General features: G+C 40.8%; 2 protein-coding genes across 2 annotated transcripts; both read right to left on the minus strand.

The window, feature by feature from the left end:
- Window positions 1–431: 431 nt before the first annotated feature.
- Window positions 432–11,646, minus strand: LOC119746247 (methanethiol oxidase-like). The gene is made up of 10 exons (XM_038223078.1): window positions 11,381–11,646; window positions 7,951–8,117; window positions 6,999–7,184; window positions 6,514–6,640; window positions 5,994–6,176; window positions 5,397–5,581; window positions 4,723–4,801; window positions 3,816–3,937; window positions 2,705–2,916; window positions 432–2,119 (listed from the first exon to the last, which is right to left on the minus strand). The coding sequence occupies exons 1-10, from the start codon at window positions 11,385–11,387 to the stop codon at window positions 1,939–1,941; spliced, it is 1,449 nt and encodes a 482-aa protein (XP_038079006.1). The 5' UTR covers window positions 11,388–11,646; the 3' UTR covers window positions 432–1,938.
- Window positions 11,647–12,673: 1,027 nt separating this feature from the next.
- On the minus strand, window positions 12,674–21,569 carry LOC119746245 (cholinesterase 1-like). Its single transcript, XM_038223075.1, has 8 exons — window positions 20,945–21,569; window positions 18,663–18,816; window positions 18,158–18,235; window positions 17,475–17,593; window positions 17,026–17,196; window positions 15,102–15,721; window positions 14,471–14,655; window positions 12,674–14,130 (listed from the first exon to the last, which is right to left on the minus strand). The coding sequence occupies exons 1-8, from the start codon at window positions 21,278–21,280 to the stop codon at window positions 14,006–14,008; spliced, it is 1,788 nt and encodes a 595-aa protein (XP_038079003.1). The 5' UTR covers window positions 21,281–21,569; the 3' UTR covers window positions 12,674–14,005.
- Window positions 21,570–22,232: the final 663 nt, after the last annotated feature.

Here is a 22,232-nt window from a genome sequence, read left to right on the forward strand (position 1 = left end):
AATGCAGCCAATTTTGGGAATAATAATTAGACGTCGCTTGACTTCTATGTCTTATTCAAAAGTGAATAATTTGTATATTATATTGCTAGGAAATAGCAATTGGAAAAAAATATTTTTTGAGGTGAAGCTCGGCGAACATAGCAGGGGATATCTTGAATGTATTTTATGAATATTTTTGTTAAATGTGGAAATTGAACACATTTTTACAAACTAACAATAAGGGCTAGAATTAAATATCTAGGCTAAATATCCATTGGTGACTGATAACTCAACAATCTATAACGTGTGGACGTTGGACAGATTAATTTCAATTCATAGTGGGGTGGTGTTTAATATTTCTAAATTATTTTCTGAGTCGACCGTCCGTTATCTTTAGGTGTAACGTTCACAGACACAAACTTGAACAGACGTCATGACAACCAACAATGTAATACTTTGCAAGCATATACATTTTAATAACTCATGATTTTTCAAATCAAATTGTATAAATGAATATATTATAAAGCTCACAAACAACTAATTCAGCACACACTGAATGGAAATTTATTGAAATTGTTGTTTACATGTTTATAACTTCAGTCCTTCTGGTCAGGTTTCAAGAGTACAGTGTGGATCAAAACACTACAAAACCATTATCCTGGGTTTGAGTTGGGGTGCAATATGAGATGTTTTCTTACTTTTCTGAAAAAAAGGGTCCAAACTTGTATTCGGAAAATTTATCGTAAATAGGTGATCGCACTTAAAATTTTCAAAAAGAATTCGAAAAATGTCACCACGGAACCAAATCCCCCCCTCCCCTCCCCCCCAGTTTGTCGATCTTACTTTTCATAATCAAGTTCAAGAATTTTTCCAGCAGTGCCTCAATGTAACAAACATATTTCTACCATCGCCGCAAAATAAATTGCTCTATTTTTATCCAGCTGCATCAACTGAATACTATACTATTTGCTAAATAAATTGCTTTAAAAGCTTCAAACAAAATCTGAGTACTAAAAGAAATTACATAAGAAATTTACCATATTTCATCCAAATGTTCAAATTTAATTAATATAAAATTAATATTCAAACAAAATCTGAGTACTAAAAGAAATTACATAAGAAGAAATTTACCATATTTCATCCAAATGTTCAAATTTAATTAATATACCCTGAAAAAATATGCTTAGAAGCGTTTTAAAAAAATCTGAAGAGTATATAATTAAGGAGAAGCCAAAAAGCTATCTATACCAAGTTTTATTTAAACATCAACTGCAGTGGTATAAATTTTAAAAATAAAAGTGTATGTGTTGAAGCACAGAGGCAGCTGCAGGTACATCAAGCCAATGCAATATCACTCTTAATTAGAAATCTCTCAGTTCATAAAAAAAATTAACAATTAGTATTAAAGTTAGAAAACAGCAGCTGCAGTCAGGGCTGAAATTTACACCCTCCCTCATTATTTGTTTTACAAAACTTCCTCAAATTCCGTTTCGCTTTGTGTTTACCGTGCCTTTCAAATTTTTATTCCTGCTGTTCCAAAATCACACATTTTCTGGCAAATTTTCTCGCTTTCTCTGCTCTTAAGCCCCACCACCTTTCAGCTTCAAACTCAAAGAACAATTCTTAAGTTATCATTCTTACATTTCATTCGAAATTTCAGTATTTTGATTAGGAAAAATATATGCTTATCTCTATCAATTATTTGTCGGTATACTTTCAATTTTAACCCCTCCACCAAATATAATTTTTTTGTCCAGCAAGTCCTCACAAGTCCTTCAGTCTCAAGTCAAGTCACAAGCTATTCATATGAGCTGTGATAAAGGCATTGCTTCGATACTGTTACCTTACAATCGGACATGTGATTTACTTGTGTCTGGACTTGTGATGGACTTGGCTACACCACGGTAAACACTGTTCATATGTCATCATTTTCTTCTCAAATGCCAAAATGGTGAGACTCTACAGATTGGCAGTTGAAGCAAGGAAGATGTCGGATGTGCAATCTCCCCCCGGATAGCGTATCTCATGAGCGAGGGCTGGACCGTCTGGCTCGTCGCCAAAATCCACCAGGAATTCTTTGTTGAGCGTCAGGCCTCCCACGTCGGTGTTGACGTCAACCTGCATCATCACTGAACCAGTTCTGAACAAACAACAGGAGATATCTCAATTGAGGTAGAATTATTGGGGGCGGGGTGAAGGAGTGGAGGGGGAGGCTGGGGTTGGCTCCCAGGGGAGATTAAAAACATCTAGCCAGTAGATGAGCACAATACTCCGAAGGTTCATCTTGTTGCCATTTTTAATATCGGATTTTCCTCTTCAGCAACAGAACTTTTAAAACGCTGTATGAACAGTGCTGTTCGACAGCTTCTGAGAAAGAAATCACAAGCTAACTGCTTGTATCTTTGAAATAGCTCATTGTCTTTTACGGACCCAATGCATTCATCAGACAAATTTGAGGTGTATTTTGTTATTTTAATTCAATAACAATGAATGTACCTGAGTTCTACTTATGCGTATCTCTATGGAACAAAAGCATGCACCTCACAAATGCCTGCAAATCAAAATCTCCATATGTCTTATGTGAATTTAGTGAGATAAACGAGGCACACAGACCAAATACAGGGCAATATTATTATTTTTTCACCAAGATCTATTCCCCCGCATCATTTTAATCGCGAGTCTCCTGTGAGCATTCACTCAACTTCCAACAAACCCTGCCACTTACTCGCACATGTCGGGATAGAACTGCTTATCCCAACCACTGTACAGGGACGTAGTGACGTAGAGTCTTTTGCCGTCCAGACTGAGTTGTATCATCTGAGGCCCGCCATTGATCCGTTTGCCCCCCATGTACAGCGGGTCTGGCTGTTTGGTCAATTCCTTGTCATCGGTCACTTTCACTGTGGAGTCAGTGCACACCAAACCGCCCAAGAATATCTGAAATAGGAATAGATACATTTGGAAAAGGCACATATCCACCAGTGTCGGTGTTTGTGGCACTACATAATTATTACACCTGCTCATCGGCTCATAAATATTCTAAAGACCAACTCAGCTCATTGTGATATTATTGATGCTGCTAACCGATAATAAAAAAAACCCACTAATCCACATCTTTTGAATTTGCATCACTCCAATGCAAATTCCACCGCCTTATGAATAATTCGGCTGCGGTACAAGCTGCTATATTGGATTCGAACCAGCCGGCCAACTCCGGCAAGCTCGGTGGTCGAGTAGTACAACATCTGCACTAGCAAGCAGGAGATTACGGGTTCAAGTCCCATCTGAGTACTTTCTTCTCACATCACTCGGGACAAGTTTGAGTACACAGTGTTTATAAAAATACATCGGTGAAGGGCAAACCCCAATATTGAATTTGGTTGAGTCTATCACAAGTCCGGTCAAAAGTAAATCATAAGGCCGGTCACTAGTAACTGGGGATGAACAATAACAACTGAATTGAATAGCTTGTGATATGACTTGAGCATGAAGGACTTGTGAAGACATTTCATGGACTCATCTACCCTACTGCTCATAGGTAACAACTTACTCCTAGTTAGAGAGAAGCAATGACATCTTGTGACAAAGTGTCTTGCCGCAGTGACACACTCACTTCAATTGTGCAGACTTATAGAGTACCGAAGTGTGCCGTGTGTTCTTGTTCACGTGCATAGCTTAAGTGTTTGAAGACATCAGCACGTGAACCAGAACAATGACAGCTGACGTCAGATTCGGTACTTTATAACAGAGGCTAGATAAGTTCAGCTACAGTTTTTTCGTTAACTCAGCCACCAATCCAAGTTAGTAAACCAGATTGGTGAGTGACAAATATTTACCTGGCCCACAAGTTTGGGGTTGCGGGTATCGCTGATGTCGTACTGTCGGATGTCACCATGGAACCAATTACTGAAGTAGACAAACCGGTCGTCCATGGACAGAAGGATATCTGTGATCAAACCTGCAAGTTAGGAGAAAAATAATTGAGATCACAATAATGAATAATAATAATAATAAATAATAACAGGTTTTTATATAGTGCTTTTAACTAAGATCAAATCGCTTTACAATATTATTACCCCTGATCATTGGGACAACATTGCAAATTCCATCTCAGCTCCCTGGGGAGTATACAGCTCAATGCTGCCTGATAGGCGTAGGAAACCTACTTCAATCACAATAACCATCTCCGCCCTCACAGGTACCCATTTTACACCTCAATGGGGAGAAGCAATGAGTGACAAAGTGCCTTGCCCAAGAGCACACGCACCATAAACCTAGGCTGGACTTGAACCCACAACCCGCAGAAGTGCCTGCAAACCACAAATTCAATGCCCAGACCACGAGGCCACGGCACTCCACTGAACTGAATTGCCTTGAGCTATTTTTTTATCCCCAAGGGTGCAGGAGACAAGAGAAATTTAGAATAAAACGATTTTAATTAAGAAAACTTTGCAAAATATTTCTGAGTAAACTCATTAAATTCCCAAGGAACCTGCGGCACAAAGAACACATCGCAACCAATGCCCCGAAAGAAAATGAATGCCTTACCCTAGACATGAAAATAAGCAAAGTACCAACAGTTTTTAAACTTCAGTGAAGCAAAAATGGCCTATAGTCAACTGAAAAAGTTTGTACAGATCTTAGTGTACAAAAATAGTATGCGAGTAATCATTTGCATTGTCACAATTTGATGATGAGCCTTGTTTTCTAATGCAAACCTTTTAGCCTGTTTTATATTCCTACCTGGCATATCAGGCAACGCCCATCCGTCCACCTTCTTAGGGGCCACGTCAATCACTTTCTCCACCGCCCAGTCACCATTCTACACAAGAAAATAGAGCAAATATCTGTTTTTAAATATTCTTAAACTGCAAAGGCAGGAAACGTATTCATTGTACTTAAGTGCAAAACGTGAAGAACACTTTTAACTCGTCAAGAGACTTTAATTTTGATCAAATTTTGATCAAATTCAGATACAGAAGGAATTAACTCAATTATTAATTCATATTTTGTAACAAAGTGTCTTGAGACAACCAGTGCACACCCCTCACTAGTGTGTACCTCCCAACGGGTCTCTTAAAAGTGGTCCCAAGTGTCATCATAGGTCCTCGCCTAACCAGGGCCCAGTTTCATGGCTCAGCTAATCACAGAATTCCGCGCTTACAATCACAATTTTGTGCTAACCACGCTATATAGCAGCAAACTTCTGTGCTAACCCTGTAAGCATACAATCCTTAGTTACGGGATGCACGCATGCGCAGAAGCCAAAATTCCTCACTAACGCGTAAAATACGCTTACTGTAAGTACAGAATTTTCTGCTACAGTAAGTAGGTATTTTCACTAACGGTAAGCAGAGCAAAGAAATATGGCCCAGGAGTAACCTTAAGGGTTAATCTTGATAAACCGTTATACTTACGCTAGTCTTAAAGAAGCGGAACACGTTGGAGCTCAGTGCACAACCAACAAATCCCTCTGTTGCCAGGGGATTGTGAAGAAACCGAATCTCCAAGGGAATGGCGCCCTCATCTATCCCCATGTCAATGTTTTGCAGCAGGGTGTGGTTTTCCCAGTCATAGACATTGAGACTGTGGCCGTATAATCCTGCAATATGAAATTGGACAGCAAATTATTTATCATTTTCTCTCTTTTTTTTTTTTTAATCTCACGGAGATTGATTGGATTTTTCCCTATTGAATATGGCCACATAAAAACATAATTGAGCTGAGAAAATTCCATATCATTCAGCCGTCTATTCAGTCTTCAAGAAGTACTTTTCTTTTAAATTGCTAAAAAGGCTGATATACATTTAAACTGTTGAAATAAGATGCATTACATGCCTCTCCTCAGATCCAAGTTGTGGAATCACAAATTTTACTGCATTTACTCTATATTTCATTTTCAAGGGTTTAGCACATTCCGAAATAAACTACCTTGACCAAAAAAATATGTAGGGCAGTGATATTAGAAAAATAATATATCCTCACCCCCCCCCCCAACCTGTTTCACGTCTTACCATTAGCATAGTCGGCAGGGTCGAATCCCTTCAAGAACGCCTTCGGAGCACCCCACTCGGTGCTGATCATGACGTTATGGTACGGCTGATACCAGAAGTCATATCCAAAGGGTGAGCTGTGCCCTTCCTTCTCCCAGTGACCAACGACAGAAAACTCCTTACCATCCAGGATGATAAACCCACCTAGTTCAGCAAACCAAGTAAATGAAAAGTATAACGAAATAATTTGCAAACCACTCCTCAATTATCAAACCAGATTAAAGACAATTCATGTTGATTCCTTAACATCCAGGATGCTGTAAACATCACCTAGTTCTGCAAACCAGATACAGAAAAATTATTGATAATTTGTTTTTTAACCAGTTGTGCCTCCCAATCTTGTGACTATCAAAGTGGATTAAACCACTTAACGGTTCATCCAACCATTATTTCTTGACTAAAGTTACTATCGCCAATTCTGATATGGCCTAGCACAAAATATAAACACCGCCCTCACTGGACACAAGCCTGTAGCCTATACCTTTAGCCTCTCCAGGGCGTTTAGCATCCCCCATAGCGCTGATCATGATTTGGCCATCTGCCAGGCAGTGGGTGGTGTGTGGGGTCGTCAGGCCAGCTACAGATCCAACTTCCTCAGGCTCAACAACCTGTGGCCCAAAAATACAATTTCATGGATTTTACTACATTCATACAAGCCTCAGTGTGCACATCACATCGCATACACACAGAAAATGCATACATTATTTTATTCTGACGGTGCACAATCCCCTAGTTTGAAACGTATGAGTGCCAGACATACAGGTTAAAATGTCAAGAAATCTGCCTACTGACTCTCTCTCCGTCAATAATTATTAGGGCTGGGGTACTTGCACACCGATTCCACTGGTAAATCCCAGAGCTCTTGGCAATGGACGCTGTGCAAAGGTACCTCTTCAACAGTAAAACAGACGGAACGATAAGAGCCAACTGAGCGAAAGTTCTACCGTGTTCCCAAAGCTACACTACCTTGTGTATGCGCGGTTTGCGAGGTGTAGTCCCAACATCGATCACGTAGATGCGAGATGAGAACAGCGAGGGCAGGATGAGACGATTCCGCGTCATGTTCCCATCGCCATAGCAACTGCTGCAGGTATTCCAGCCACTGTGATGAAGCTCATCGTCAATGTTGGGCATGGGAAGACGATGAATCACCTAGAATAAAATATGGTCATTGGTACATATAGGGGAAAGTTTCAGAAGATAGGATATCGGACTGGGGTAGTTCACGACAAAATGGGAATGGAACTTCACAAACAAAGAAGAAATATTTTGTTTATTGTCATCTAGTGGATTTAGAAAAGGACAGAGAGAGAGACCATTTCCACACACAAGTAGAAAATCAAAACTTTTTACAAGCCAGTCAACAGCAATTCACACTGGAATGTTTTAATAGGTGACATATTTACAAGTTACTCTAATTGTTTTGATTGAGGCACTCCAGACACCTTCAAATCCTGTGACCAACATCTTAATTAATTCCTCCCAAGTACAATGGAAAAAACAAAAAGATGCTTATCAATTCCATGATCATAATAATTGATTGAGTGAGTGATCAATTAATTGATCAATAGCGAGTGATCAATTAATGGACCAATCGACCAAACGGCAATCAATCAAACACTCCATATAAATCCATCAATGAGTCAGCTAGTTTGTCAATCAGTCAGTTGGTCAATCAATCGGGGAGTCAGTCAGTCAGTTGGGCAGGCAGGCAGTAAGTCAGTAATTTGGCGAGTAATTTGGTCAGAAGGGGAGTCAGACAGTCAGTAAGTCTATCAATCAGTCAAGCAGGCAGTCTGTCCCTCCCTCAGTCAGTTTGTTGGTCGTCAATCAGTCAATGAATCAATCAAAATAAAGCCTAAAACAAAAAAAAGCGCTGGTGTCCTTTGAAAAGTGTCCAGCGTTCTAATCTGTGTACCTTGCAGTAAGTTGTGGAGCGTGGATCGACATCAACCGTAGCCAGGTAGTCTGGTTTCTTGACTTCTGTGTTGCGATAGATGCAAGGCAGATAGATGATCTCTTCCTTTGGTCCCTTCATTGCATCTTGAGGGCTCTTGTACCCAGGGCCTTTACCTTTGCAACATGCTGAAAAATCAATGCAAAATGCAGAAAAATCAATACACTTTTAACTAGAATGTTAAAAATCCAGTAATCCATACCAAAAAAAATAATCTTAACTTATGAGTAGTTGTGGGGTACTATCATAGGCAATTATTTTGATTTAAATGCTCAAACTCCATTGTGTTTTCCTTGTGGGACACTGAAATTTGTATTTCAAACTTTTAACGTCCTATTGGCGCTATAGTTGCTCTTTTTCCTAGTGTGATATGAAATCTGGACTCCTACGAAATCTCGTCTCTTTTACCTTATTTGGACCAAATGTTACACTCACCGATACCACAGGCCTAGATTGTACAGTATTGAACAACCAGCACTCCATCCTAGTTGTGCCCACAAATTTGCAAAGTACACCGTATATTTTGGGTTTTGGGAAATTGCATTGTCCTATTAGGCCAAAAAAAATAAGTCTCCGGTTTCTGGTATGGAGCTTGTCCAAAAAGTGGTGGGGCGACGCGGCTTTTTTTTATTTTACCTGACTTTTTTGCTTCAAATGTCGGCTGATGACTGCAAATGGTGCCCGACTAAACTTAGTGCAAATATCTGGGAGTCCAGAGAGGCCACATAAAGCTTATTCTCGATCATAACCCCATCTAAAAACACGTTAAAATTGTGCAGTAGCAGGATTCCAGTCAAACCAGTGAGTTTGGCGGTTTTGAGACATTATCTTTCATTAGAAAAAAAACTTTTTCATTTTGCCGACGCGCATGGCTACGGCGACGCGCGCGCATACCAGAAACCGGAGACTTTTTTTTTTTGGGCCTTATCCCTCTTCCTTAGAATTTCTCCCCAACAGGGTGTCGTAAACAAGATCAAATAGGGATTTTTTACTGTTCCCAATTATGATTCAATGCTATGTAATGAAACAAAATTGCTAATAAAAAAAAAATCCATGAAGGGGAGTAGATAAATATTTAATTGCGCTTATTTGTTAAGAATATACATTTTCAAACTGACAGAAATAAGTATTGTTTTGTTTTTTCATTTATTCCCTTCAGAAAATGTTGTCAGCAATATCCAATCTATTCAAACTTGAGTTGAACTCATTTTCCCATCATTCATTCATACATTCCCCCATATATTGCACCAAAACCAAAGAGGATACACCAATATTTTGAGTAAATGTCAACATTTCACAAATTTCATTATTAAACCAATACTTGCTGCAGTATGAATCGTGCAGAAATGGACTTTGTAACTTTTTAAACATGTTTGCAAATTTGATATCATAAATTTGATTTTGATAAAGAGATATCGATCTTCAATAAAGTAATGAAACTGTGATGTTACAATGTTTTCTTTAGAAGCTTTTTTTGCTGGTTTCAAAGCCAAAAGCGCAAGACATTAATAAGTAAAATGTAAATCTCAGGGTTGGACAAATGACAAGTTATTAAAAAGCAGTTATAAATATATTTTTAAATTTGTTTGTTTGTTTGTAAAGCCACAAAATAACACAATTTGTTTCTTTGTTTTTCTTCCTTTTTTATTATATGTGTTCAAAAACATGTGCCCAATGTCAAAATGTAACCCAAAATAATGAACTTACGGGATTGAACACTGTCCATGTGGTCGCACCTGAAAAGGCTGGTTGTAAGCTTTGATTATATACAGGGTGAGTAAAAAAAAAAAAGCGGAACCCAAACCCCAAAAATTATATTTCATATTTAAAAAATATCTGGCACCAAAAATAATAATGACCGGAAAGCCAATTTCATAAGCTACTTTTAGATGAAAAGATTACTGAAATTGCTCAATCCGTTCAAAGAATATCACAATTTAAACACATTGACCCTAAAACCTCTTTCGTCCCAAAATGCGATTTCAAGAATCGTCGTCACAATTGTTTCCAAACATCACCAGTGATACAATCTCAGCTTAAAAGTTAAAAATATTCAACAAAGTCCTTTTGAAGGCCTGTCTATTAAAAAAAAAGTGGATTTTATAAATCATATTGTTTGCCTAACCAGGGTTGTTAATTAAGATACTATGTACTACAGTTGTTGAAACAAGTGTTCTGTGTCATTTTCTTTGTTGTTCCACACAGTCAGAATACACAATAAATTGCATTTTTTTTTACCAAAGGGTCATCGCATTTAAATGGTGATATTCTTTGAACGCATTGAGCAATTTCAGTAATTTTTTTCATCTACAGGTAGCTTATGAAATTGGCTTTCCAGTCATTATTATTTTGATGCTATATATTTATTTTAAATATAAAATATATATTGGGGGGTTTGGGTTGTTTTTTTTTACTCACCCTGACCCTGTACCTTGCACCCCCACAGTCAGTCATATATAGATGACTAGGCATTTAATATTGATTTCAAAACTTAGTCAACAGTGTCCTTCAACATGTTGATCAGATGTCCTTCTGGTTTGGGAGGGGTTTTTTTTGGGGGGGGGGGTGTGTAAAGCTGGCCAAACCATTCAAAAAAAAAAAATGTCCCCTACCCCGCCCCGCCCCGCCCCGCCCTGCCCTGCCGGCCTGCGAATTTTCTTTTCCCAACTGACATATCCGCATACATGGTTATTTAGCTCCAATACCAGGGTGAGAGAGCAGGTAGTGATGGGCGCGTACTGCTCGACACCCTTGGGACGAGGTTGAGTCGATAATACAGAGTCGTGATTTTGCACCACGAAGTTGCGGGCTCGAAACGGGGTTTTGCACTCGATTTATTTTCTTTTCTAACCTGAGGCTTCGGAGGGTATTTTTTTTAAAGGGAAATTAAGTCCGAATTTCAAAACGTTTGAATTCACTTCTTTTTTTTTTTCTAATTTTATATTTTCTTTTCATGTTTGTAGAAAGTTAAATTCAAAACGCCATAGCGTACACCCATATGCGGATGTCGTTTGGGAGAAAAAAATTCGCTGCCGGGGACGGCCCCTTTTTCCACGCCGCCGCGCCAATGGCAATGATCGATTGTGCGGAATGACTTGGCACAATTCACTCCATTCACACATGATTCACAGGTGCGCTTGCAGCTCCGTGCATGGTTGAATGTTTACCCAAGGGGCAATGAAGTTTACATTACAGCCTCAGGCGCTACCTTTTTTTCACCATAAAAGCCTCAATGTATACCAACCCCATTGGAAACATTATTGAAGAAAACGATTCCTGAAACATTGTTAGTTTTATTGTTGTTAGAGAAAGCACTTTTTTTTTTACAAAATGTGAAACCAAGCCTAGCTCACTACTGTACTGTACTTGAACGTGGCGTACGGTAACTTACACGACATGATTGAAGCTCAGCAAGTTGATCTACTGCACGGTAAAGTCGCCAAATTTCTCCCTTCAGACAAGCAGCTGCAGATTTTAGTCGAGTCTGGGTCTCACTCTGATTACGAAACCTGCTGATGACATGTACCGAAAACTAAATTCTTCAGATATCATAAAAGGAGACGACTTTTCCTGATCGCTCGACCGTACCGCGCCCCTGGTCCCTAGCTGGAGTACCTCTCTTATCAATGGATATGCTCAAGTTGTACGTACATACACACATGTATGCGCGACGTGTATATATACACGTCGCGTCACGCGTACGCGGAGTGATTGTGCTATAGTGGCGTGAGTGCGTGACAATACACTGTGGACTGAATTATACATTATTTGATTTGGTGGGAACAGTGCAAACTTTGTAACCTTGACAAAGAAACTTAATATTTGGGGCCTCCGAGCGGTCCCGTACAGCACAGCCCTGAACTTGTTCATTTATGCATCGCGTTGCAGGTGCTGCATTCAATCAGAAGTTCGACGACATAATCAGGGGACCCGCTTCATGTAAATATCTGCTCAGTCACCTTGCGCCTGCATATAACATCCCTGCTGAGGATATTATACAGCATTAGGACCACTCTTGCGGGTCCAAACTGAAGGACCAAAAGTGGGAGTGGCATATTCGGGGTGGGGTGGGGTCAAGGTGGCCACCCCAAGCATTTTTTTCCAAACAAATAATTAAAGGTAATATGCAATATTTGCTTTCGCTGTAATTTTCAGAAATGGGGGTTAGTATTTTATAGCAAAGTATTGTTACACTGACCTGTTTAAAGCTTTGTGTTCGTAATCATAGATAGCTTAAGTTCCCTGCTTTAAACGAAACCGAGCAATTTCGATTGGACTAACTAATTTTGGTAATTTGGAGCCAGTATTCGATGGTCGGCCGACCATCGGATACAAAATTCCACTTTCTTGAAAATGACAACAGTACGCCAGGTGCCACGTGATTTCACAGGATGCTTGAGACTATTATTCACTTACAGTCACGTTAGGTATTTTATAATAATTTGGTAGTTTTGTTTTTTGATGTTTGCAAATGTTGTATATAACATTTAAACAAGATAAGGAGTGCAGACAAAAAGCGCCCCTATCCCCCCCCCCCCCCCCCATTATCGCCATTGGCCTCGCCCTACCGTAATGACTTGCGCACATATGGGTTTAATCAAGCGGGGGGGGGGGGGGGGGGGAGGGGGGGGGTAAAGATCAACAGCTGTATTTCCCTGTATATAAAACTACGAAGAAAGTAAAGTAATTTTATATTTCAAAATAATCTCTTTAGGTCTGTTTATTATTTTCGGGGAAAAAATACAATCATCCCCAATTACAAACCCGCAGTTTATTACTAATTATCAAAGAAATACATGTGCAATCGTTTTGTCGTGTACAATGTTTGCTTTCGTTTTTGCAGTAATTTTATTCCACCGATAATACTTACACACACAACTAAACGCAGGCAGTCGCAAGACCAATACAGATGTCCGCGTACAACGCGCTACCTATTAGCAGGGATACACCAGTGTCAAATACAAAGGCATAAGAGCCCTCGATATTAACAAAATATTAGTGCTCATTACAAGGTAAGGAAATATATATAGGGCCTATATGAAGGCAATGAAGACGTAATAAAATATCATAATGGTGGAAACATTACGAATTTTGTCCCCAGCCTGAAAACATTTTAAGTAATTTGTGAAATACAGCGTCTCTGTAAAGGACAATTCCTTAAAATTTGGGGTCCAGAAATGTGACATGTTGTGTCCCTGTTACACCTGACGTGTGTAATAAGTATCATGGTCTACAAAATAGACTGTACCCTTTGCTTTGCATAATCACTCTTGGAGATAAAGAAGGCATAAAAGAATGTGTCCCAGATTAACAACATCTTATATCAGATATTACAGGGACACGAAAACAATTGGACCCAACATTAATGACACTGAACCATGCACGAACATTTCCATGCCTGGGTAGGCTGACGTTAAAGGTTGGTTGCTAAGCAACCCACTATGTGCGTTCAGTATTAACCTCTGTTATTAATGTCAATATGTGATCGAATAGACTTAGTAGATAAGCTTTATTGAACCATTGATAAGACATTTTTAAATCAATGTTTTTGTGTTATGAAAATGAATGTCAATTCTAAATGAAATACCCGGCTGTCTGTTCCCGGCTCAGGTACAAATCTTTGGACCCGATTTATGTACATTACAAACGATTTTTTTTCTGGTTTATTTGGACTTTTTTTAATCACGCTAAAACGTAAATTCTACATTCTAAACACTTAAGCCAAATTGAGCGACATCGTGTACAAAGTGTGACAAGAGCAAAATGAATGTGGACACAACACCGCCAGAACTATACATCCGCTGAGCTTACAACATCGAATTCATGGAATATTTGTGCATTTTATAAGATGGAATTTTCCGTTGTGGAGATTTAGAATCAGTATTGGGTTTTTCCCATGACCGTCGTATTAAATCAATAGTGTGGCAGTACAGTCTCTTCATTGTTTATTAAGTACGTCGGTGATGAGAAAAACCCAATTTGACAAGCTAATTTTGCTCATGTTGATATTATGAAGCTACACGGTTCCACCTTCCACCATTTGCATGTACTCAGAGTACGCTTGGCGCCAAACTGCCATGTCATTTTCCCGCCAGTTATAGAAGTCTTCCCGCCACTGCCATTCCGCCTCTTCCATTTCACCTTCATCAAAAAAAAAATGGGCGACAGCTACAGTAAAACAATTTTTATGATGGAAACAGGACGACGAAAATGTTCAGGATGACAGAAATTAAACGATTAGCGCCCTCACTCATGCAAAATTGGTGAAGGATGATCGGTATGGAGCGTTTGCACAGAGCGCCCTCAGTGTGGACAGGTATATATTCGTTCCTGTATGATACGCAAGATTGGGCACTTTGTACTTCATTGTCATTGAGATAACAAAACCTGTCCAAGTACAGTGAGAACGCTTTGTACAAGCTCTTCATTAAAGATATGGGAAAATATAATAAAGGAGGCAAACATCAAGCTTATTCCGCACCTGTAAGTGTTACCAGTTGAGGGATATATTCATTCCAGAAACGACACTGAGCGCTTCTTAGTGCCCGTTGGTCTCTCATGGCCGGCGCGACTTCTTTGTACCCCAGCTCCGGTATGGTAAACTGTGCCCACAACTTGGCATCGTCTACGCCATCGGCTTGGTTAGGATACGCTGTGTTGGGATTGCTTCAAGAAAAACATATAATTTAAATTAACATTTAACCGAGTCACCTTCGGTCAGAGCAAAACATTACCCCCTCCCAACAAAAAGTTGACAACCTGTTGGATGGGGGGGGGGGGAGGGGGGAGGGGGGGGGGCTCAAGCTCCTCAATGCCCCCTCCCCCTTTAGTGCGCCACTGGTGGTCTGATTCATCGTGGCTCCTCAGAGGATTCCCACTGGTTCAGAATCATGCCTCGGAAAACTCTGTTAACCGATATTCTTACATGAAAAACTACAGGAAATTTTAGTTTTAATTCTTTTGTTTGCCTGACGTTGAAGCACAATCCAATGCTACAAGCTTGAAATGGATCCCAGTCGGCGACTGGTCCTGAGAACGCTTTGAAAATCTCTCATAAAAGTGCAGCAAAATAGGAAGTCTGATACACGTGCCATGTCGACCATGAAGCTCACCCTGTTTTGGCGAAATTGGTCCAGTATCGCATCGTGTCCATCGTCATGCTCACTTCCTCCGCCGTGATGTTCTTGTCTCTTCCCGGCAGCAACCCGAAGCCAAAGACGAAGAGCAATTCATCCGCGTGAGCAACAATGCCCGTCCATGGTACACGCTCACCAAAGTTGCGATCAGACGGTACATGCGTCATGTGATAAAGGTACGTGTCTTCTCCCGCCGCCGCATACGTTCTAGCCACTGCGTCTGTAGGGCACACGAATGGTTCGTCCGTAGTGATGCGAACAAAGGTCTCGAAGAAGTTGGTATCCGGATCGTCAGCTGTGGCCCAATCAACGTACTGCTGTTTGACAGCGTTCAAAATTAAATCGTTTGTGTAGCTGTAGACGTAGGTGCCGAGTTTGGTTTCGAACTCTGTCCGATTCACGAATGGGTCGGAGTCGTTGAGCATTCGCAGAAAAGCCCTGGCTGCCAGTAGCGACCCCTCGTCTCTTGTTGTTCCGGTCATAAAATCGCTCTTTTTGAATTCGCCCCGTTTAAGAAGGTTGATTGGATTGTCTGTGATGAACTCACCGTCCACGACAGGAACAAACGGGATGACGTTCCGTGTTTTAGCGATTACCTGCAAATTGAATGACAACGAAAGAGACATTACATTGCATCAACCTGCAATGTGCCGATCAAATCGGGACTTTAAAATACCGGACTGACACCTCCAATGCTGTCAAAATACCACCGCAATGAAACCTGCATTACGTTTGTAAATCTGACAGGGTGCCGTCACAAGCGGCAATGTCTCCTCCAAACCGCCATGCCGCGGCACTGTCCCAGTAAAACCAACACTGTCTCGTAAAAAACTGAAAGAAATTGACACTGTTTCGTCCACACCGCCCTGTCTCAGTAAAACCGCCACTGTCTAATATAAACCGCCATTGTCTTGTAAAAAGCGGTGCTGTCTCGACCAAACCGGCAGTGTCTCGTCGAAACCTGCACTATCTAGTCCAAACCGGCATTGTCTCGACCAAACCGGTGCTGTCTCGTCCAAACCGGCATTGTCTCGACCAAACCGGTGCTGTCTCGTCCAAATCTGCATTGTCTCCTCTAGACCGGCATTGTATCCCCCAAACCTGCACTGTCTCGACCAAACCGGCACTGTCTCCCCTAAACCGGCACTGTCTCCCCTTAACCGGCACTGTCTCCCCTTAACCGGCACTGTCTCGTCCAAACCGCACTGTCTCGTCCAAACTGGCACTGTCTCCCCTAAACCGGCACTGTCTCGTCCAAACCGGCACTGTCTCGTCCAAACCGGCACAGTCTCGTCAAAACCGGCACTGTCTCGTCCAAACCGGCACTGTCTCGTCCAAACCGGCACTTTCTCGTCAAAACCGGCATTGTTTTGACCAAACCGTCTCCGTCTCGTCCAAACCGACAGTGTCTCGTCCAAACCGGCATTGTCTCGTCCAAACCGGCATTGTCTCGTCAAAACCGGCACTGTCTCGTCAAAACCGGCATTGTCTCGTCCAACCCGTCCCTGTCTCGTCCAAACCGGCATTGTCTCGACCAAACCGCCACTAGTCTCATCAAAACCGGCACTGTCTCATCTAAACCGGCATTGTCTCGAAAAACCGGAACTATCTCGCCCAAACCGGCACTGTCTTGTCTAAACCGGCACTGTCTAATCCAAACCGGCATTGTCTAGACCAAACCGATGTTGTCTCGTCAAAACCGGTACTGCCTCGCCCAAACCGGTACAGTCTCGGTGAAAATGGCACTATCTTTGTCGAACCGGTGTCGTTTATTCCAAATTGATCCTGTCTTGTCCCAACTTTTTTTCTGAAATAAGTTCAACCTTGTAAAAATACCAACACCTAAACGTACTTATCAATGTTGTGTAATTTCCACAAACTTATTTCCCGAGTGCATTACCAATGTTGTTGCGACGCGCAGCCGGACCTCGTCAACATTCCTCAGACAAGCGGCCAAATCAGCGCTCGATCGGGTGTCGTTACAACCGGCGTTCCTCCCAACCTCAAAGGCGTCCTGTCTGGCTTTGTCCTGGTCCAACTCGATGACCCACGGGGACAAGGCACTACCACTCTAGAAAGTATCAAAGTAGCGTCAAATTAATTAATGGATTAATTAATTAAATCATGAAGTGTACTTTATTATTATATTCCAGGGTTGTACGCTATTGACCGTTATAATTGTCACCTGTTATTTTTCTTTAATAAAAATTATCAGAATAATGGCTCAGTTAACATTTTGGATACAGTGGGTTGAGTGCAATCTATGATCCTAGCTCTGCCCTACAACATTAAAAACCCAACATTCATCATCTTTTAAGCAAACACTCCCGTGTCACACCCCTAAGGTACCTGCGCGATTGCCCTGTCATAGTACTCCCAAGCCGGTTTGCCCATCGTCAACATGCTCACGGATCCGGACCCGGCACTCTGCCCAAAAATCGTGACCCTGTTAGGGTCTCCTCCAAACTCTAAATAGAAAAAGAAATATGAGATTTAAAACACCGACAATTTGCCCAAAGTGGTCCTCGTTAAGTTATCATTAAAATTCTTGAAACTTTCGTTTTACCAGGCAATATGAAATGTGACTCTGTGGGTGCAACTTTTGATATCTTGTCGGAACGTTGTGATAAAAATGCTTATAAATGCCATTTTTGTCAAATGAATGTACTCTAAATGTATAATAAGTAAATGTCCTGATGCTCATTTAAAAATGCGGTTAAAACTATATTGATATCGAAATTGAACTTACACAAAACAGTTCATAGGTACACTGCCAAAGAAATAAGTTTTAATTAACTCCTATATAGCGAGAAGATTCTAATTCCAAACGTGAAACTCATTTTGTACTTTGGTCAAAGCTGATGCTCTGTGTATTTCGGGCGAGGTACGGTATTAAAGGAAAGGCAGGAAAGCTCATAACTATGGCAATGCTGGAAAATTTAGCAATTTCGTGTGAAACAAAACATTATTCAGATTACTTTTAGAGTAATATACTGCTGAATGTTTGACTAGATTTTCAGACAGTGACCTACCTGATATGTATTTCTTGACCCATTTCAGTGCCTCGACTTGATCCCAGAGACCGTAATTCCCGGGCAACTCTGCATCGCCTATAGGCATGCAATAAGAACCAACGTTAGCAATGTTTAAGAGATGTCTGTAGTATCATCATTAAAACGGAAAAGAGATTTGTAAGTTTTCCTTCGTGGTTTATAATAAAAAAAAAATGGCACCTTGGGGGGGGGGGGGGGGGACAGACTTGTGTACAAACAAAACAAACAAAACAAAAACAACAAAAACCTTCCCAGAGCCCTATTTGAATATACTCCCCCTCCCAAACTTTTAAATCATACTATTCTGGACCTTAGGAATTGATTGAAACATTTTGCGACAATAAAAGTCGTTTAGAAATAGTAAAGCATTACGTAGACACTAAAATGTCTCCCAAACATCCAGTGTCTCCCTAATGTAAAATGATTCACTACAAAGTATCTCACTAAGGCACCATTTAATGTTGAAATTCTTGTGTTGCCTTGCCTGTGCTGATAAACCCGAACGAGTTCAATCGATAGTTGCACGAGACATAGACGATGTCGTTGTAGGCAACCAGCGGTAAGCCGTTGTAACTGTTGCCGGCCCCAGTCAAATATCCACCGCCGTGGAAAAACACCATCACCGCTGCATTACTCGGCTGCAACGAAAAACCAAAACGAACAAGAAATAATGTTCAATGAACAAAAACAACACAAAAAGGTGTGACTTCCTTATCACATTTATTAATTTTACAAATGTGAAAAACTTCATTGCCATTAACCCGCTACGAGTCGTGTTTTAAATTTCACATCACGGCAATTTATTTGAATTAAAGTTGAGCCCACAAAAAAAAAATGGGTAGGCCTATCTAACGTAGTTTGCAGGAAAATAACCAATAATTTCTTCAAAATGTTGACAATTTGTTAAATGATATCGCCAAAACAAGTCTGAGATCGCTCAAATGCGTGGGCTACAAACTGGACTAGCAAAAATGAATGGAAAATGTCGCATTTACGGATCTTTTTACGTTTCGTTGGAATTGGGAAAAATGACAGGAAGAAGGCAAGCAAGATTCTGATATGGGAGTTCAACGAGAGGCATACATCGTATTCACGGGGAAGCCATTTTCGATCGTGTTCCCTGAATCAAATTTTGTAATTGTAAACTGCTGAATGGGATGGTGCCAGACTATTTTTTTATTGGAGTGCATTCCAAGCCTCACTTTCGATTTTTTTAATATTTTGTTTTTGAGTGGCTTAAAACATTAGGATATGTTTAATCACAAATGTCAAATTATTCGTCAGAGCAGACTGGTATTAATTTGTAATGAACTTTTAGTTCATTGCTTTCATTTCTACTAGCAAGTTCCCAAAAAAATGATGAGTTTATCTCGTTTTCAATTTAATATGGCCGACTCGTGAACAAAGCCTTTTACGAGGTAAAACCTTGGACGACTATCTCGCAGTACTAGGCTTAGGAACTATAAGAATAAATGGAGGAAACAAAGCGAATACTGCACAATACTATTACAATTGCAATTCTCGTCGTGTTGATTTCATAAATCTAAATATCTAGGTTTCATCCGAACTGTTTTATTTATTTCTGGGAGGAAATCTGCAGAATTAATCAAAGTCCATAGGACATTAAATTCTATGCACTTTAAAGTAATAAGCAAATTGACTTGACTCGTTTGTGTGTTTTGTTTTCTTCAATATGTCGATCGGAACACTTTGCGATTAACAAAACCATGGATGACAAAGCGGCCAATGCCGGGATCACATGATCAACATGATCGTTTTAGAGCTTTATATAAAGAGGATAGTAATCCAAGGTCTGATATTTTTAGTTTTGTATGACATTGCCCGACCACTCTCAGGGTTTTATCAAAGCAAACTGACTAAATCTTAAAAGACAAATATGAAACTATCTACCGATGGCTTCAAATGCCGCTATCATTATCATTATATAACCCGAAGCAATCGTTTTCAGGAACAGAGGACACGAAATACGAGATGAGGTTTTGTTATCGCTGGGTGCACGAACTATTTTCTTTTTTGGTCATCTGGAGGCTAATCCGGTGAGGGGTTAGATACTGACTATGTTATCTCGTAACGCTTGTTTTGAGGTCATCAGGGTAACAAGTAGTACGATCTGCGAGTTGCCAAAAGTTGATGCACAATCACAATGTCGCATAGAACAGCCGATGTTGAAGGATATTCTCTCCAACTCAAAATATTTTACCTGATATCATGCACCTACAACGTTGGTGTTGCATAGTACATTGTTAGTAGAACAGGAACATTTGAGATGTTCAAGTATTTTTATTATGACTCGAGCCAACCCCACTTTGACAAGCCCCGTTTTGCACTTCTCTCCCTGCCCATATTTCTGCGCATAAAACTAAAAGGGAATCACACAATTCTGCAACTGGACTGATTAGTGTCGATTGTGCTAAGCATCGGCACTGTTCTGGCAACTTCATGGGAGGCAATGATACATTGCATGAAGATGTTCACGGATGGTTAAATAAACGAAAAGCAGTTTCTAGTTTTAGAGCAAGAAGCAAAGCGATGTACACAGCAGTTAAACCTTCATAGCAAAACCGAATAAATTAATAAGAAAAAAATCAAATGAACTACTCATACGATATCGAATCCAGATGTAAAGAACACATCTTATGTCATCTACTCCGATACCAAATGTGGCTGTAGCAATGATCCCATTTTTAACATCAAAAATTCTCCAACCAAAAATTTTAAATTTCATAAAAAGGGCCTCAAACTCACTTTGACACTCGGTGCCCACACGTTGAGATACAGGCAATCCTCACTCGTTCCGTCTATCTCTAGCGGCTGGGTGCATTTAGCTCCGAACTCGGTAGCATCAAACTCACCGGACCAGACCTTGGCTTGGGGTTTAGCGAACCGGTCCGGCTTCTCGGCGTACGGTATCCCCTTGAAGATGTTGACGGAGGTATCGATGATGGGGTACTCGGTCCGTGAGAAATGGACCGTCTCGCCGATGAGGGTACCTAGGCCGGGCAAGGCAACCTTCGGTTGGCAGTCGACACCAAGGACGGTGAGGAGGCTGATCAGTAAAACTTGGATCCAAATCACCGCCATCTTGCTTGGCCTTTCACGTGAAGATACTTGTGTCAATGGTTGAGTTTGTTGATGCCACTTTTGACTTGTGAGTCGGAAAGATTTATCAAGACCGCTTCAGATTTTCGAAAAACGTTATCAGTATAAATGACGTGATATCTAATCAGACGGTTGCCTCTGCCCGGACCGAATTAGTGTCTCTTTTCACGGTAACCGGCCATATATTGTGTCCTTGGGCAAGCCACTTCACCCCACTTGCCTCTCTCCACCCAGGAGTATAAATGAGTACCGGCATTAGCTGGGGAGTAACCTGCGATGGACTGGCATCCCATCCGGAGGGGGGGGGGAGGATAGAAATATCCTCGGTCGTTTCATGCCTAGGAAACCGGAGATAAACGCCGGCCTGATGAGCTGTATTGCCTCGTGACAGATTTTACTACGGTAACCTGGTAACGGTATGGACTGGACAATTACTAAAAAATTATCAATGCTACATATTTTGTAGGCCTACATAGATAATTGTGCAATGTGTACTCATAATGTTACCATGCACATGGAGTGCTTGGTGGCGTGGCCTGTTAAGTCCAAGTAAATAAAAATGTTGCCCTTGGGTTACTGTAATTATCGAAATTGTCGAAATATCTGCACACCTTCAAATTGCCTAGTCAGTATTGCCTAAACAAACCCCTCGAAAATTGTATGACTTTATCACAACAATAGGGCGCCCTCAATTGGCATATTGGATTCGTATACCCGTAGTCAATCCAATGACCAGTCTCTACTAGTGCACTAGAGGTTTCTTCAACAGGTGACACAGGGTCCTCGCTTGCACTAGCACAACGAATGCGCAGCATGTAGGTATTGGTCATGGCGGTTAACTACCCACAATGCTCTGCACTTCCTTCACAATATTTGGTGAAAGATTTACCTTCAAGCGGCTCCCTTGAATAATTATAATGTATAGACAAGTATC

This window comes from Patiria miniata, unplaced genomic scaffold (genome assembly GCF_015706575.1).
Source record: "Patiria miniata isolate m_02_andy unplaced genomic scaffold, ASM1570657v1 HiC_scaffold_7, whole genome shotgun sequence".
Taxonomy (NCBI): domain Eukaryota; kingdom Metazoa; phylum Echinodermata; class Asteroidea; order Valvatida; family Asterinidae; genus Patiria; species Patiria miniata.